The sequence below is a fragment of the Heterocephalus glaber genome, unplaced genomic scaffold, assembly GCF_053883595.1.
Source record: "Heterocephalus glaber isolate CG9 unplaced genomic scaffold, H.glaber_assembly_v1.0 deba00001428, whole genome shotgun sequence".
Lineage (NCBI taxonomy): Eukaryota > Metazoa > Chordata > Mammalia > Rodentia > Bathyergidae > Heterocephalus > Heterocephalus glaber.
Window position 1 is genome coordinate 31028220 of NW_028258293.1, and position 18631 is coordinate 31046850.

The 18631-nt window shown below is 51.8% G+C and overlaps 1 protein-coding gene across 3 annotated transcripts; it reads right to left on the minus strand.

Annotated features, from left to right (window-relative positions):
- Positions 1-5710: 5710 nt before the first annotated feature.
- Positions 5711-18369, minus strand: Lrrc32 (leucine rich repeat containing 32). Of its 3 annotated transcripts, XM_087211982.1 has the most exons (4): positions 18230-18369; positions 13456-13546; positions 7678-9604; positions 5711-7178 (listed from the first exon to the last, which is right to left on the minus strand). In XM_087211982.1, the coding sequence occupies exons 2-3, from the start codon at positions 13540-13542 to the stop codon at positions 7700-7702; spliced, it is 1992 nt and encodes a 663-aa protein (XP_087068108.1). In that variant the 5' UTR covers positions 13543-13546; positions 18230-18369; the 3' UTR covers positions 5711-7178; positions 7678-7699. The 3 variants fall into 3 exon arrangements, with proteins under 3 accessions (XP_087068108.1, XP_004863260.2, XP_012920492.2); XM_004863203.4 differs by having other exon boundaries at positions 5711-9604; XM_013065038.3 differs by lacking the exon at positions 18230-18369 and adding an exon at positions 17383-18210 and having other exon boundaries at positions 5711-9604.
- Positions 18370-18631: the final 262 nt, after the last annotated feature.

An 18631-nucleotide genomic window follows, 5' to 3' on the forward strand; every position in this document is an offset into this window, starting at 1 on the left:
AAGGTAGTAATTTTTTTATATTAATGCATTCTTTTTATTCATATGCCAGGTTCCCTAAAGATTTTATCTTTTTTTTGCATATCCTTTTATTGATACATTTTAGGTGTACGATATAATGACATTCATTGTTGGAGATATGCACCTTTACATACTCTCTTGGTTCTTATTTTTTCCCCCTTCCCCTGCCCTCCCTTCAACCCCTCCATCCCTCCCTACTTACAAAGGCTTTGTTTCCATTTTTTCATTTTCTCATATTAATTCCATTCCCTTCTTTCCAGAAGGCAGTAATTTTGATGTTTATATGGAAGAACAGTCCTTAAGACTAGCCAAAAAGGTATGGAAAATAATAACAGTGCAAGAGGATTTGCCTTGCATGTATCAGAACAAACTCTAAAACCAAAAGTTAAGCATTGATGTAGGAATAAAGAAACAGATCAATGAAACAGAATAGGAATTTCAGAATTAGATTGTAAATATATATCAGAATTTGATATTAAATAGAGTGACCTTTTAATTATTTATAAATGATGCTGCACAATTGCTATTCATTTGAAGCAAGTACAATTTGATAATTATCCACTTTCATAATCAAAAGTAGATTTTTAAATTAAAAATTTGAATATAAAAAAAGAAAATAGCAAAAATCTTACAAGAATGTTTAAGGAGACTATTATGAGCAATCTGAGTAAAACTTGCTTAAGAAGCTTTAAGGGAAAAGTGAGACCCTGATGTTATTGATCAAAAGATACATAAACAGAGCCAATAAACAAATGAAAGACTTGGAAAGCATTTGTCATGAAATGCTAGACAATGTTTATTATCTACAACATACAACAGTTTTACAAATTGACATGGAAAAGTTAACTCCATAGGAAAATGGGTGAAGGACAAACATGGACAATTCATGGAAGAGTTAATCCAAAAGGCCAATGAATAAATAAAAAGCTGTTCAGACCCAACAGCGGAGAAATAACAATGAGAGACCACTTCATACTCAGATTTCAAACTTGCATTTCTAGCAGATAGGCACAAGAAAAGAACTTTCTTTTGTACATTTTGAAACATTATGTTTTTTTGAAAAGCAAGTTTTATTAAAACTATATATCATATCACACACATATATATCATGTCTATATACATATTATATATATACACACACACACCATTGATCTAGAATTTCATTTTTATGTATTTATCTCACAGAGACACATCCCCAGAGAGAATAGGCATCTGAAAAATTTTTTTGCAGCATGTTCAGAGTTGCAAGAAAAGGTAACAAAGCCATCAATAGGCAAAGGGCTGAATAAATCAACTGAATAAATGGCCGAATATTAACTCTATAAAATGTAATGTACCATCAAAAATGAAACAGAACTGAACTGTTTATTTGAGGGTATCTCTGGAGTATTGTTAAATTTAAAAAAGCAAAATATAGGAAAGCATACAGAATACAATCCTAATTTTATAAGACAGTGATCAAAATTCCCTAATAGTGTACATGCATATGTATACTTGACACTGAGGAAAGCATATGCAGGGTTAGATATGAATCTGTTAGTAAGGGTGATCTGGGAGGAAAGCAGTTGGAGTGCAAGGTGACTCTGGTGGTGTAGAAAGAGAGGAACGAGTCTAATCCAGCCTTCACCAAAAAGCTAAAAAGTAAAAAATTTAAAAAACAAAACCAAAGGCAGGGGCCCTTGGAATTGGGCTTTCTTGCCCTGCAACCTAGCCAGCCCCACTCCCCTGTGCTTGACCCTCACGCCCTTGGCCATACTTTGCCCTGCACTGCATGTGGCTTTTCATGGCTCTCTCCATGACTCCTGAATGGGGAGCAGGTACTGAGGGCCCCAGAATCCAGTCACTGCTCTTCTTAGGCGTTTTGGCAAGCTGATGGAAAGAGGCTATGGGAATACTGATTCATGTGCTGTCTAATTTACATCCTCCTCAAACTCAGCCTAGACATCACCTCTTCAGAGAGGACTCCTCATAGTCCCGCCCCATTTCAATCCTCTCCCTGGTACTTCTGGTTGTAGCACTCATCTCAATTTGGCATTGTTTTATTTGTGTGTGTGTGCTTGAGTGTTTAATGTATATTTCCTTAATACTCTGCAAGTGCCTCAGGGGAGAGACTTTGTGTGTACAGCAGCCAGTGAGGCCCATAGCAGGACTCAGGATGCGTTGGGTGCTTTCAGTAATTTACTCATTAATGTTCTATTTTTCCTTGACTCACTCTTTCATTCATCCCTTTATTCATTTATTCCCTTATTCATTCCAGAAACATGTGATATTGGTCAATGGCTTTTCTTGGTCTGAGTCTTCCACTTTCTAGGTGGCTTTTTCAGGGGGAAATGGGGACGTGATGACAGAATTCTGGGAAGGCATCCACTGAGTGAGTTGGAGGCACTCCAGGCAAGGAGGGAACATTCCAGGAGGCTGGAGGATCTGGGCAAAAGATGCAAAGGATAGGGGAGCACAAAGGTGCACAGACTCCTTTCTATTCCCCATGATTCCCAGGATCTCCCATTGCCTGGCTTTGTTCAGATGCCCGCTCTGCCTGGATCTCTCCCTGTGCTGAAATCCCTCCCTTCTATAGGCAGCCCAGATGTCCTCGAAGTCTCTCTCACTCCTCCAGCTGCAAGGGCTGCTCCTGGCTGCAAACAAACTTCCCAAGCACACAATCTGGACCACCCTCTTGGGTGACCACTTCCTAGCTTGTGCTGAGGAGTGGCCCCTCTCTCCACTGTCCAGGCAGAGGCTTTAGCTACTCTTCCCTGTATCCTGAGGGCCCAGAAGCCGACAGCACACTGACCCTCAAGCTGTCTGGCCTGACAGTGAACAGTGCCTTGAGTCAGGGGGGTAGGGCAGTAGTTATTAACCCATTTTACAGATAGGGAAAAGGGAGCAGAAATGAGGGGGATAAATTACCTTTGATCCCAGGACAAAGTGGCAGAGTCCAGACTTGGTGCTGATTGTCTGGTACAGAGACAGAGCTAGTTCCAGAGCAGCCTGGTGGGAGGTGAGGGTAGGTGAGTGGGGTAGGAGCTGGGTCCTGGGAACCAGCAGGCCAGAGAGATTTGGAGTTTGGATGGCCAAGTTCAGGGAAAGCACAGCTGGGGTGGAGCCAAGGTATTTATTATGCTTGGTCTCAAGCTCCAAACAGAGCTGATGGATGGAGCTGCTCCAGTTCCTATAAACAGCTCGGGCCCTCATCCCTCCCCTCCATCCCTCCCTGTTCTCAGCAACAACTGTTTCCAGTGGGATACAGGGTGGGGGTGCGGGAGATGACCAGGGAGGGAAAGTTGAGAAGAGGGAAGGGAGGCCAGAAGGAGGGGAAGGATGAAGTTAAGACAGGATTCTGGAGGCCCTAGGAGAATGGGGGGTGGCCAGAGAGTTTTCTCTTTTTGCTTCCCCACTGGCTGCCGAGTCCCCCAGGCAGCCCACACCCTGCAAGCCCCTCTGTGTTCTCTCTATGTCTCCTGGGTCTGTCTGCGGTCTGGTCTTAATCCCAGGGTTTATTAAGTCCTGGAGGGTAGGGGCCATTTATTCAGGAAATCTTATCTGAGCTCCCTGCCTGGGCTGGCTCACACACGGGGGTCCGGTTGGACTTCCCTCCTGGAGCTCTTGGCTTGCTGTGGACTGAGCAGACACCCCAGTACAGTGGCTAGGGCAGCCCGGGGCTTGGGTGGCTCGGGGAGGGAAGTGTGGGCAGTCTCCCTGAGGAGGTGATCCATCCAAGCAAGGGAGCAAGGGTGGGAGAAAGAGTCAGCAGGTGGGTGAGACGTTCTGCCCTCTGTGGAGGGTCGGGGAGAGCCTGGTACGGGGAGGTCAGGAGGCAGTGCCACCTAAGGGAGAGGGAGGTGCCTGAGTTCAAATCTCAGCTCTGGACTCTCAGCTTCTCTAAAGTGAGTTGATCTCTTCTAGGTTTGTCAGAATTAACCGGACAAAGTACACAAATGCTCAGCACAGGAGGCCCCTCCGACAAGTTTAGTAATTGTCCCTCTGAGCACCGTGTGGGAGAGGCAGAGAGAAATGGGGCTGGAGGGCAGCAGGGACCTGTGAGCTGCCAGAAGGGGGCTGATCCTAGGTTCTGGTGGATGTGGGGCATGGGGCCTGGCTTAATGGGAGGCCAGCAGAGCTCACTGAACGAAGGAGCTGAGTGATAGCACCTCAGGGTGGTCTGCGACATGGGGTACACAAGAGTTTCCCCATCCCTGAACTTGCTGAAAGCCTGGAAGCCGGATGCGCTGATGACCTACTTGGCAGCTGTGTCCACGTTTGGCTGAAAACAGGAATTTCTGTCTCAGTGGGGGGTCTTGGCCAGGTGAGCAAACTCTCCTGTTTGCCAGGAAAAGGGGTCAGGGGCCTAGTGGGCTCCCAGCTGGCCCTGGGAGTCAGCTTGTGCTACCTCTAGGCCTTCACTGAGCACCTACTATGTGCCACAGGTTGAGATAACCCCTTCTCATCCCCTCAGCACAAACCCAGGAAATAGGTGTTTTAAAATGTTTCTTTGGAAAATGGGAGCTGGGAGTAGGAACTGGAAGGGGAGAGTTACAGGCTAGAGAAGCTGGCTGAAGAAATCTCCAGAAGGCAAGGCTGTGGCACCAGGGCCCAAGTGGCAGCTGGGCCTGAGGGGAGGGACTCAGGACACTTGGGGACAGTGGGGGGAGTAGGAGGATCACTGAACTGGACGTTAGGGAGAAGGAGGTTGGGGAAGAAGGCTGGCTTCTGCAGAGGTGGTGACTAGGGGTCAGCCTGCTGAAAAGGGGAGCTGGGGCGCTAGAGGACAAGCTCCTGGGGGCTGCAGAATGGGAGACGGGAGAATCAAGGGGATCACTCTCTGGCCTCCAGACCCTGCCAGGCCCTTGCCTCTGCCTCCCAGTGCTCATACTGTCCCAACCCTCCCCTACCCCGAGGAGGTGGCTCCTGCCCCTTCCCAACGTGCCAGGCCCATCTCTCCAACTCCCATCCTGGAACCAGTAATCTTTTTTCCAAGCTCCATCTGGATGTGCAACTTAAATTCTTGAATTCTCTGGAGCCTTTAGCCTTCAGGGTACAGGATTGGATCCTCACAACAGGTGAGGGTGGAGACATATGCGCCTCGTAGTTGGAGCAGTGGGGTGGCTACAGCTAGGACCAAGTCCTGGAGGTCATGATTTAGAAATGGATCAAGAAAGATGAAGATGTAGAGGGGTCAGAAAAGGAGTGGCTTGGGAGGGAGGAGACAACTTCATAGGTGAGGTCACAGGCAAGGAGTCCTGCTGCTCAGGGGTCAAGGAGATGAGGTCTGAAAAGCCCGATGAGTTTGGAAAAGGAGACAGCAGAGACCTTAGCAAGGGCAGCTTGGGAGCGGAGGGGAAGTTTGCTCGTGAAGAGCAGGACTGGGAAGGGGGGTAAAGGTCTTTTTGCTGTTTTTAAGATGGGTAAGACTTTAGCCCCCTGAGAAGGGGCTGAGAGGGGTGACCATGAGAAAGGGAGGGGATGTGTAGCTGCAGAAGGCAGGCAACGAAGAAAAGTCACCAGTCTCTCAGTGTTGGGCTGGGAAGCAGGGCTGTGCATGGCCACGATGGAGGCTGAGGGCCAAGGGCCAAGGTGGTGATGGCCTTGAGCCTCTGTCCTCCAGACTCTGGTCATGAGAAAGAGACCCTACAGGAGGTGGAAGAAGTCAGGGTTCAAGCAGACTCCCGATGAAGAAGAGGCTGGCAGACACACCGTTTTTCCAAAATTAGACTTTAATACATTCATGTGGGTTATACAAAGAGCTGGTCCGAAGACCTGCGAGGTGACAGCAGCATGTGTAGTGTTTCATAGATCAAGTGCAGGGGCCAGCACTTGGGCTCTGGGCCTGAGGAAGACTGTTGTATGCAGTAGCACCTGTGATCAGCCAGGACTGAGCCACCCGGATGCCTTCACACCACCAGGGTCCAGGCGAGAGTTCTCGGCCTGGCCCTGACCATCAGCTCCATGAGCCCTTAATCCTCTCTGGGTCTCAGTTTTCTCATCTATAAAGTGGGGTGGAGAAAACTGCATTTTCATTTTCTTGCACTTTACCAAATGCCCATGGGCCAAGCATGGGCAAGATGCTGAGGACAATAACAGAGGGTCTTTGCCTGGTCCAGAGTTTCCTTTCTCCCCAGACAGCTCATGACCCCATGGTATGAGTGACAAGAGTTTATCTGAGTGGGTCTTTCTACCTATTTTCATAGGAGGCAAAAACTCCCTGCATGATGAGGAACAAAAAGAAAGTCTGGAGCAGTACTGCCTTGCCATGTGGCAGCTGAGAGAAGGCCTATATTCAATCTCATCCCAGTGAGGTTGAAATCTATTTTTCCCTCCACAGGCTCTGCCATTGAGTTGAGCAGCTATAAGCAGTTCCTATTCTTTCCTAAGCCTCAGTTTCCCTATTTGTGCAGTGGGGAGGTTGGACTTCATGGTCTCAAACTTCAGACTATGGTCAGTGGAGGAAGATGGAATGAGAGAATGCAGGAGGTAGAAGAGAAAAAGGAAAACACACACCAGTCCACGAAGGAAAGAATGAGGGAAATTGAGGCTGAGAAAGAGTAGAGGGCCTGCAACTGCCTGGAGAGGAGAAAGTGGGTGTTCATGGCACAGGAACTTCAGGCCCTGGCCAAGTGATGTGAGGCCACTTCCTGTCTACTTAACAGCTTGTGGCCCCAGCAGCAGCAAACTCAGACCCTGGAGACAGGAGGATGTGGGTCTGAATCTCAGCTATGGTATTTTAGCTGTGGGACCCTGGAGGGAAACTCCTGGTGCTTTGTTTTCCTCCTTTATAAAATAGGGTAAAATACCAATGTCCAAGCAGCCACAAGGCTTAGATTTGCATCTGTAGCTGCTAAGCTGGGTGCAAACTAGAACTAGATACCTATGGTTATAGCCCTTGGCTCAGCAGCAGGGCTGGATGGAGAAGGGAGCCTGGGCAGGGAGTGCGGTCCAGGCAGTACTGGGGTCAGTGTGTGCAACAGGAGAGTGCTAGGGAGGGAAAGGTCCTGTCCAGAGCAGGAAACAGAATGGTCCACCACTGGATGGGAGCCCAGGGTGATCACCTCTTAACCAGGTCCTGCTGGGGCTGCTGTAGCCTGCCAAATAGCACTGGATCCAGGACACACTCATGACGCTCTGGCTCTCTCTTCCGGTCACAAGCTCTTCATTTTCCAGAGAGGCTGAAAGTCATTATTAGAAGATGTGACAAAACAGTCTGCTTAAAAATGTCTCAGACAAATCTTCTTGGGCTTAGTCCTTCCTTTCCCTGGCACAGCCAGAGCAGGACTCTCCACACCAAATCTGTGGGGCTGCAAAGCAGTGGCGCCCCAGGTTTCTACCTCAACGCCATCACACTGTGGTCACTGCCCAGCACTGGGACAACCTCCCCTACCAGAGGGCAGGCATGTGTTTCATTTGGTAGTGTCCCCAAGAAGGGTGTGGACCCAAACAGATGCTCTGTGAAGCTCTGTTGATTTGCTGCCCCTGAGCTTACCCAACTTCCAGCTTCCACAGCTAGACCAGATGCACAGCCTGGGAAGTGGGCCACCTGCTGATGCAGCAGGATGCAGAGAAAGGAGCCCTGGGCTGGGATTCAGAATCCAGAGTTCTGGGACTCTGGCTCACTCTGTGGCCACAGGCCAGTTCCCACTCCTCTGTGCCTCCAGTTCCTGCACAGACCTGGAAGGATCTCCTGGCTTCCTTAGCCTTTGTACTGTTGGTTAAACTTCTGCCGGCGGATGCAACAATAGGTGGCCAGTGTGGCGAGGAGGATGGCCAAGGCTAGTGTGAAGGTGAGGATGATGATGAGGTTGATGTTCTTGAGCCCTCCTTCCTCACAGTCCTCGGGACGCACATGGCTCAGCGATACCTCAGCCTGGGAGCCGAAGCGGCAGATCAGGTCCTGGGTGGCATCCACATCCACACGGCCCTGGTGCAGTTGGGCTGCCAGCCAGCCATTGCCGCAGCAGCTGAGAGGATTCCCTTGCAAGTACAGGCGCCGAAGGCTGGTCTCCAGGCCACCCATGGCGCTGCCTGGTAGGAGGCTGAAGCTGTTGTTCCGCAAGTCCAGCACCTCCAGTGACACAGCTTGTGTCCAGGCAGGCAGGTGGCTGAGGCGGTTCTCGGCAAGATTGAGCCGCTTGAGGCAGCTGAAGCAGGGCAGGTCCACCTGCAGGACAGTCAGCCCATTGCCCTGCAGCTCAAGGACCTCCAAGGAGGCCTCCAGGCCTGCCAGGGCTCCTGTGGCCACCCTGAGACCAGGGTTGGTGGAGAGGTCCAGCTCAGTGAGCGGGGTGTGGAGGAAGGCCCCTGCCCCGAGCATCTCCATCTCGTTACCCGCCATGTTTAGAACACGGAGAGTAGGGATGCCAGAGAAAGCCACACAGCCTGGGAGGCTGGGCTCTGCTGGCCCCCCGCAGGGGCTGACTCTGTTTCCCTGCAGGTTGAGCCTCTGAAGGCTGGCCAGGTTGGCAAAGGTGTATGATGGCAGGTCCTGCAGGGTATTGTCCTGTAGGAGCAGCGTCCGTAGGGACCCCAGGGCTCTGGCACCCAGCTCTAGTGCCTCTAGTACATTGTGGCTTAAGTCCAGGAGCACCAGACAGGGCAGAGAGCCTATGGGCCGAGCCCCAAAAGCCCGCAGGCAGTTCCCGCTGAGGTTCAGGAATCGAAGGGAGGTCAAAGGCTCAAGAAAGGTGTCTGGAATGTGCTCAATCTCATTGTCACTCAAATCCAGGTTCAAAAGCTGGGAGAGGGCATGGGTGCTGGCATTCCAGCTGGGGCTGAAGAAGGGCAAGGCTGACCAGCCCTCAAAAGGCGAGGGGAGCGCATCACTGCCTTGCAGCAGCCCTGTGGGGAACCGGATGAGGTTATTGGACATGTTCAGGTAGATGAGTCTTGGGAGGGCAGCCAGGTCAGGGAAATGGAGCAGTTTATTTTCTCGCAGGTCAAGCCAAGCAAGCTGGTACTCGGCCTGAGGCTCTGGGGCTGTCTGAAAGGCCTCAATGCTGTTGCAGCTCAGGTCAAGCACCCGCAGTTGCTGGAGGCTGAAGTCGCATATACAGGTGAGGGAATTACGGGAGAGATTGAGATGGACCAGGTGGGGCAAGGCCTCAAAAGCACCATCTTCAATGTCCATCAGCACATTGCTGTGCAGGTCCAGCTGCTCCAGCGCAGGCAGGCCCCAGAAGGTCTGACGGCTCAGGCGTGTCAGGCTGTTCTCTGCCAGAGACAGTGTGCGCAGTCTGGGGGCTTCACCCAGCAGTCGCTCCACCAGGCCACTGTACAGGCTGTTCCCAGACAGGTCCAGGGAAATCACATGTGGCAGGGGACCCAGACCTCCGGCACTCAGCGTGGTGCCCACTGCCAGGTGGTTTCGAGACAGATTGAGGTGTTCCAGGTGGGGCAGGGTCTGGAAAACTCCTGGCTGCAGGAAGCTGATCTCATTGGTGCTCAGGTCCAGGCGACGCAGGGCAATGTAGAAGCCCAAGGGTGAGACCAGGACATTCCTCAGCTGGTTTCCAGATAGGTCGAGGGACTCGATGTCCAATGGGAGCCCTGAAGGGACCTGGAATAGGCTGAGACCCTGGCACAAGGCCTCCTTGTCCACCTGGGAAGGGTAGAAAGGGCATTAACGAGTGCAGTAGAGGCACAGCCAGACAGGCTATTCTAGAAGGACAATTAGCCCCCTCCAGGCTTGAGTGGTGCTTCTATGGACTCCCAGAATGCTAGACTCTCCTCCACCCAGCCTAATGTCTGATGACCCATCCTGCTCCCTAACCTTGTCCTTACCATCCGGTACAACACTGGAGAGAAGGGAGGGACTCAGTGAAGTTCTGATGGGTAGACCGATGGAGAACTAATAGACAGATATGAGGACAAACTAAGAAAAATCCTGTACTGATTTCCATCTCATTTCACAGGAAGCTAAGCCATGTGTCAATCAGGGTGACCCAGAGTCAGCGAGCAGCAGGGCCCAGTTCCCTATTCCGAGACCCTTCTTCTATGGCCCTGACAGTTAAATTTCCAGCATTAGATTGGAAGCCACATTGGGAAAAAAAGATTTCTAAAGGGAAACCTGCAGTCTCTATTGTCATCAGTTCTTATCTTGCTCAGGCTCTCATTCCATGTGACGGGCTCTGCAATGAGCTCCCCAGATGTGATCTCCTTTCTGCAGCTGTTACCTACCCCCACCTCATAAGTGGCTTCACTTCCCACAGCCTGGTCCAGAACCAGCCCCTGGAGGTAAAAGGAGGGAGGGGGAGCAGGGCAAAACATGGCCAGGGTCCCAGTCAACATTCTTTAGTGACAAGACTGATTTTGTTGTGTGACCTCCATCAAGTCATATTACCACTCTGGTTTCTTATCCCAAAAGTAACTCACCCTTGCTGAGCACCCACTCAGCATTTTATATTTTGCTGAGCTCTCTCAGGCCCTCAGTCTCATTGGATCCTCACAACAGCCCACCTTGTATATGAGGGTGATCTAATTTACAGAAATCCGGGCTCAGAGAGGGTAAGGATGACTTCAGGATCACCCAGCTGGGGAAGAAGGAGCTGGGATTTGAACCCAGGTCTCTTACTCATCAAAGATATCACTCTTGTCCTTCCACAGAAGGTACCTTATGGGGCCAGGATTTTTCCATGTAAATGTATGTCTCCCTTTGGTGTCTCCAGGCCTCGGAAACCTCTATATTTATCAGCTAAGGGCCTGACTTCCACAGCTACCCAGCTCAGGCCTGCTCTTGCCTGGGACCTTTCTGTCTGTCTTTACTCCTTCTGACCCACCCATCTGCAAAGCCAACTGGCAATTGCTCAAAAACTCCACTGTGCTTATCTTCCCCCAGGATAGAGTCCAGGACCCTCAGTAAGGGATCCAAGGCTGTTTGTGGCTCCTGACTCCTATCCTCTCCACTTGGCCCACATGAAGTGACCTCCTGACCACTACACACCACTGTGACAAGAGTCACAGACATCTGGATTGTTTTAAGGTTTAGTGTACAGGGCGGAGGCTTGGAGTCAATCACTTTTTTTGAGGGGAAATAAAAGGGATGAGTCATGTGATTAGAGTCAGAGACTGTCAGAGCAAAAAGAGTTGCAGCTCATCCAATTCCCAGATTGGGGAACTGAGACCTGAAGAGGTAGCAACCTGGATGAGGTCATAGGAAGCCCAAGGCTGAGCCAGCAAGGATGAAACACAAGCCTAGGGGTTCCTCATGGGGCCCAGCTCTGTCATTTCTCCCAAAAGCCTGGGCTGAGTGGGGGGCGGGGGGGAGCTGCCCAGTCTCAGGTTTCTGTGTGACTCTTCCTACTGCATGTTCACCATGACGGCCTTGTTATTCCTGGGAAACTGGCTTCACTGAAGCCTCAGGAGACCCAGAGATACTCCCACAGCTGACACTCACATAAATTAGAAACCTACCCTGGCCACCATGCCAGTATTTGCCCCTTCCTCCTTCATAACCTTTCTGCTCACTGGCATCACAGACACAGCCTCCTCAGAGCCAGCCTCAGCTGCCTAGACCATCCTGACTGAGGAAGAAATGACAAAAAGAAGAAATTCAGCTCTGCAGTGGGTTCCATGCTGAGTACACAGATCCCTCATCTCATTCAACCCTCCTATCCTCGTTCCCTTGTCCTCCCTAAGGAAACTGAGGTTGTGCAAGGTCAGAGAGCCATAGGCTTAAAACTACAACAGCAAGTTTCTTTTCCTATCAGTGCAAGTTGAGTTCTGACTCCTGAGCCCTCAGCTAGTCAGGCATGCAGCCTGATTCCTTCAACACAGGAAATCACACCAGGCACCATTTACAGGGCAGTGGAGTGGGGCACTGTACTGTGCTTCACATGTCACCCCACCTGCAAACCCACACCCATATCTCCTCTACACAGAGGAAGGTTCCCTAGGCACCAGCCTGACAGTGGGCCAGGGCACAAAACTGGCCCAGCAGGGAGTCTGATATTTGCTAGCTGCTCAGGTGCCAGGACCCATGCTAGAGAGGCTCCAGGGCTGCTGATGGGCAGGGCTGTCCTGGGATGCCCACTTTTACAGTTCAATGCAGGAGGGAGCCCGAAGGCCACAGAAGCTCCTAGAACTCCATTTCCAGCTGCCCCCTTAGCTCCCAGCCCCAAGTTCCTAGCAGTGAGTGACTGATGGGGCTGACCCAGGGCCCTGGCTGGGCTTTAAAGCTCATCCCTGCTTTCTCTGCAGCATCATCTTCTACCCAGCTCTCTCCTTAGGCAGGAAGGGGACTTGACACCAACTCCACTTACCATCTGGACATGGGATGTATACCAGGGTAGGAAGAGGCATCTGGCAGTGGGCAACATAAGGACAGATGGGTGAGAATCCTGACTCTATCACTTCCTGCTCTGACTCTGTCCTGGAGTGGGGTGGTGGTGGTGGCAGTGGCAGATGTCCTCTCTACTCCTGCCTGCAATATCTTCCATGCTACTTCAGATTGCTTTGCTATCTATGATATTTTCTCAGGAACCAAGGCTGCCCTTGTTCTTCTCTACCTATTGGACCAAGGTCCCTCACTTCATAGAGCTTCTCACCATTCCCCAAGGTGTGTTGGTATTTGATGATGTCTGAGGCCTTCTCAGCCCATCATTCTGGGTTCTCAGAATCTCTGAAAGACTCAAAGGGGAAAGAAGAGTGGTGGCCACAGAAGACATCATAAGCCCAGGGGAAAGGCTGCCAGTCACCAGCCAGCACTCTGGCTTCCTGCAGCAGTTGCCTATTCTGTGTCCAAGTGGGGCTGCTAGAGGGTTGGTCCTTTCTCCAGCCCAGGCTCCAGCCTTGACCTATGCGGCTTCTCACCCTTACAGACATCTGGAAGGTAAATTAGCTCAGATCACGCACCAGTCACCCAGCGTGCTCGGTGTGCTCAGTGTTGAGGTAGAGGGGTGCTAGGGAGTGGCAGGAGCCCAGAAGAGGAAGTGGCCAGACAGTCAGCCTGGAAAAGGTCAAGGGAGGCTTCCTGGAGGAAGTTTCACTGACCTACCAGTGATGAGTGAGATGCACTGTAGAGGGTAGGAGTCCAGTTAGGGAAGAGGATTTGTCTCCGGGAGGGACAAGTACAGAGGAACCTCTCATTCCACATTTCCTATACATTCTAGATCTCTCAGCTGGGCCCACTCTTCTGCAGAGGCAGTTTAGGGGGATACAGCTCAATACTGGGGTCACTGTTCCTAACTAAATAATCTTGTACAAGTCATCTACTTCTCTAAGTCATCTACTTCTCATTTTCCTCCTCTGTAAAATGGGAATATTGAGGCTTACTTGGTAGGGCTGTTGGGTAAACAGGGTATTTAAACATTCTAGTAATTGCTCATGAAATGCAAGGTAAATCCCTTTCCTCTCTTGAATCTAACTTCTGGCTTCTGGGGCCAGGGCAGTAGGACACTGCAGGGGAAGGGTGGTGTGGCATAGCCTTTTCCCTGCCTTGGCAGAGCATCTTACCATCCTACAGGGCACCTTGTCTCGGTGTTGGGAGGTAGCCAGGCCTCGAGTCAGCACGGCCAGGAACAGCAGGATCTGGTGGCTCATGGCTCTGTGTAGGGGAGGGAGGGGAGGGAAACACCGTGAGAGCACTGGCCCCTTCCTGCTGCCAGTCCCACCTCTCCCACCCTGTCTCCCTGCCTTCGGGAGCCCCAGGCCACAGCTGGGCTGGAATACTGGGGGAGGGAGCAGGTGGGACATGGGGTTGCACAAAGGGCCTGGGAAGCCAGGCCAAGCTGGATCATTGCTCTGGGGAAGCAAGAGTTTTAGGGCAGTGGGTGGCTTGGTCAGGTGTGGATTTTCAGGCCTGCTAGGGAACAGCCTGGAGGAGAAGCGTAGGAGGCAGAAGGACCCGAGGGCTGCCCCGGGCCATGCTCATGGCTGGGGAGAGTGGGAGGGGAGCCTCTGACTCCACTTCCACCCACACCACAGCAGGTCCCCCGTCTCAGCCCCTTAGGCCCCAAATACAATTCCTCATTCTGCCCTCTCTCCACACCCCACCAGCCCTCCACCTCAACCCCTGCTCTCACCCTCCTCATTTTGTCCTTTTTCTTTTGATTTTCTGATTCTCCAGCCCTTGCCATTGTTCAAGGACTGGGCTCAGGGCCTTGACAGGAAGCCCCACCAGGGGACCAGCCGGGCCCCAGCACTGTTCTTCGGACTTCCCCCAGCGCAGGCTGCCAGGCCTGTACTTTCGCTGAGGCCACTGGTCGCATGGGGGCACTGGGACTTGCTTTGTGAGCAGCAAGGGAGGGGGCTGAGGGAACCACAGAGCCCTTGGCAGGACTGAATCCCAGGGCTCTCTCCTTGGGGACCGTCCTAAGCCAAGTGCTGGGGAAACACAAATCAACTCTTCAATTTTATTCACTTAATCAATCAATCCATCAATCAATCAGTCACAACTTCACTGAATGTTTTCTCACGTCTGGCTCTGTGCTAGGGACTTGAGACACAAAGAGTGATTATCATATGGACAGAAAGTGTTAACAATGAGGGACATATAATGCCCTCCAAGAACACTGGACTCAGAGTCACCCATATCTGACTGCTCCCTCTTATCTTTTCTACTTCCCTTCTGTGTGACCTTGTATAAGTCACCTCACCTTGTTTCCTTTTCTGAGGTTAATGACAGCCATACCAAGTTTCATTGAGGATTAAACGAGATCTATTCACTGCAAGCCCCACTTCCAGAGCCCAGGCACCCTTCTCAATACTTTACGACTAGGAATTCACTTAATTCTTATAATAACTCAACAACTTCTTGGTTCCCTTATTACCATTCTCATTTTGTAGAAGGGAAACTAAGTCTCAGAGAGGCTAACTATAAAGCCAGCTAAGTGGCAGGTCCAGGCAAGCCTGGCTCAAGAGTCTAGGTCCTTAAATTCCATGCTGTAAGGTCCCTAGGTCTCCCACAGTGAGGGCTCAATAATGAATGCTGAACTATGACTCTGAAGGAGGCTTGGGAGAAAAGGCTTTTGCAGGGCTTCTGAGGGCTGTGCCTTTAGCTATTGTCTAAAAGTGAACAGCAATGATTTTTAGATGATCGCTAGATGAAGATAGCTGCTCTGAGGTCCCTTCTTGCTGGAACATGCAAGGCCCTCTAGGGTTATCTTTCAACTTTCTTCCCTGGCTCCCTGAGGCCAACAGGCCCTGCCCCTCAGCAGTATTGCTTATATTCATGGGAGATTTTGTTCTGTTGTTTAAAAAACAGATGTCAACCATGTGTAGTGTTGCACGTCTGTAATCCCGGCAGTTGGGAGGCTGAGGCAGGAGGATCACTGTGTTTTGAGGCCAGCCTGGGCTACATAGTGAGTTCAACACCAGTCTGAACTACATAGAGAGACCCTGTGTCAATCCTTCACCCCAGAAAAAAAAAAGAAAGCAAGAAGATGTCACCACCTGTTTCACGTTAGCATACTCAGCATCAAATGAGAATCAACACCCACCCGCTGCCCTTGGGGAACATACCTTCTGGCCAGCTTTGTAGCCTCCCTTCTCACTAGGTCCTCTCACTCTAGCCACTAAGAACCTTTTTTCACTGTTTCAACCTTCACTTCCTCTCCCCTCCTCTTCTGCTGAATACCTCCGAGTCCCGCTGCTGTTAGCTTAGATATCACCTCCTCCACGAAGCCTTCTTTGGTTCTGTACTCTGAGCCCACACAAGCACCCAATGCTTTTCTACCCTCCCCTGCCCTGTAGGATCCTCCCCTAGAGCAGAGGGGGTACACTGTCCTCTGAGATCCATCTCATGGTACCCACCAGGCCAGGGTGACACAGGGAATGACATCAAGAGTCTCGGTGACATGGTGATACTGGCAGGGCAAGCCCCTTGACTCTCTCTTCACCTCCTGCCAAATTCCTTCCTCCCTTCAGTGGGCTGTGACTGCTCTCCTAGAAGAAAAGACCTTAGACCTGCACACCTCCTTCCTCTATCACTGCCAGACAGGTGCCACCAGGATCCTGGGCCCTGACCACAGCAAGGGCCAACCCAGTTGTTTCCTTGCTTCCACTCTGCCCCTTAGAACCTGTTCTATACATCACAGCCAGAGTGAGGTTTCAAAATCATGTACCCAATCACCAATGTCTACTTTGAACATCTCCAGAAATGTCCAGACATTGCATGTCTCTCTGGCTCCATTTACCATCTTCTCTTCCCTTCCCTTCCCAGTTCTAGTTTTCTCCCAGTTCCCCAAACAGAGCAGGTTCATCCCTCCCTCCCAGCCTTTGCCCTGTTCCTTCTGCCTGGAATGTTCTCCCAGTCCCTCATGTGTTTTATTGTTTTTCTTACATTTACCATTTTCTGATATTTTATTTCTTATTCTGTGGGAACAGGGCCTTACTAAGTAGGTGTTCAGAAAATATCTCATGAACAAATGGCAGAGTTGGGGACACGTGCTCAACAGCAGTGGACTGAGTGGTGACAAGAGATGAGGACAAGGAAGGCCTGGGTTTACTTTTGAGTCTCCAGGTGGAGATGCCCGGCAGGACCCTTACTGTCCCTCCTCTGCCAAATCCCCAAGGTGAACATCTGCACATCCAGAAGGGGCAGTCTCTGCAGCACATGGAACAGTGACAGACAGGGACCCCTCAGCTGTGTGCACCCTCTGAAGTGCCCAGGACACAGTGTGCTCCCTTTAAGGGCTGCTCTCTGACAAGGGAGGGCTGGGGTCCCTCAGACCCAGGCTCACATCCAAACTCCACTGCTCACTAGCCCTGCTCTGGGGCAAGTCCCTTCACACACACCCTACCCCCATGCCTCTGTCTCATCTGTAGGGCTGCCGTCCCAGCTAGTGTGACGATCACGTGGAGGATAGCTGTGGAGGAGCCTAGGACACTGAGCATCCTTCGAGGTTAGTACAGAGACACACAGGGCTGAGCAAAGGTGAGATCCCAGGTGATACATGCTGAGCAGGGAGGTCCCAGGTCTTCTGACACGTGGTGGTAGGCAAGAGGAGGCAGGAGACATAGCAGGACTCTGACTTGGAGAAGTGCCAAAGAATATCTGTGCATGTGCATGTGCGTGTGGGTGTGTGTGCATGTGAGAGAGAAGGAGAGGGAGAGGGAGGGGGAAATGCTCACAACCATCATAAGCCCGTCCCTACTATATAAGGATGTTAGACTCTCTTCTAAACCTTTGATTTATGTCATCTCATTTAATTCCCACAACCACCCAATGAGGCAATTACTGTAATTCCCATTTTACAGAGGAGAAAACTGAGATTCAGAAACATGAAGTGACTCAGCCTCTAAGTGTTTTGGAGCTGGGACTTATACAGGTCTACAAGCCCCGAGTGCTGTCTTCTTTGGCATATGCTGAGCCAGCTGCTCCCTACAGAAGTATTCCCATTTTTGCCCACGAGAAAAATGAAGCTCAGAGAGGCGACTTACCCCAAAATCACACAGGCAGCAAATAGCAGAGTCAGGATCAGAATCAGCCCCTCTGCCTCCTAAGAAACTGTTTTCGTTACACCAGGCTGAGATCTCCCCCCATAATCCGCCTGAGCCCCGGAGCACACAGGCACCCGGAGCAAAGCAGCTCACAGTCTAGGTTTTGAAGGAGTCCCTCTCGGGCTCTCGGCCTCCATTTGATTTACTGGCAGACTGGGGTCCTGGGAGAGCTACTGCGGAGTTTTACAGCGGCGGGTAGTGAATCACTAAGGGCAAGCCCCTTTCTGGAGACACGTGCATCCCACGGGGGAATTAGACCTTAACCCAAAGGAATGTGGCTGTGACGGCTCAGTTTCAGCCAGCTAGACGTGGGGGTTGGGGGTCCGCACATCTCACCCTCCATGAAAAAGGCTGGCGTCAAGCCCCTGGGAGAGCGGGGAGGCCCCCTCCAGGGAAACGGGCAGACTACCTCAGGGCAGAGAGATGGGAAGCCCACGTTGAGGCTGGAGCAGAGGGCGAAGAGGACTGGAGGGGACCGGAATCCAAGTCCTGAGCTACCCTTAACTATCTGTGTTCCAGGGCAATCCTGGGCGTTGGACGACTTTTCCCACCTGTCAAATGGGAATGCCGGCCTCACCCCTTCTTGGGAAAGATGGAATGACACGGGTACCTGGCGATTTCTCAGGGACCGACCGACGGTTAAGCCCCGCTCCATGCCCAAAGCGAGGCGCTTGGAAGGAGAGTTAGGGCGTCCTAACGGACCATCCCAGCCCGGCTGGGCTCCCGAAGGCGCGGGACCCAGGGTTCCCCGAGGCGCCAGCTGGCCTTCTCCCCGGGCGGCTCTTACCTGGCTCAGCGAAGCCGCCGCTCCTCTCCCGAGCAGCCTCGGCACATTTTGCGCAAACCTGACCCCAGTCCCACCCGTGCCAGCCTGGGTCACGGCCTGCGGAGGATCGGCCGATGCACCACCCCACCGGAGCCGGCCGCGCGGGGGCGGCGCCGCCGAGTTTAAATACCTCTCGGGCCCGCCCGCCGCCGCCCGCCGCCGCAGCGCCCCTAGGGTCCTGGACTGTGGGGTCCTAGCGCCCGCTCCTGGGCTGGAGGCTGACTCGGTTTCTCTGCAACTGGTAGTGCGGGAGTGGAGTGAAGCATCTTCCCTACGCTGGAACACCGGCTGAGTAGGAGCAAGGGCGAAGGGGCCAAACTGAAAGGGCCGGGAAGAGAAGAGAGCAAAGGCTGCGCTGTGGGA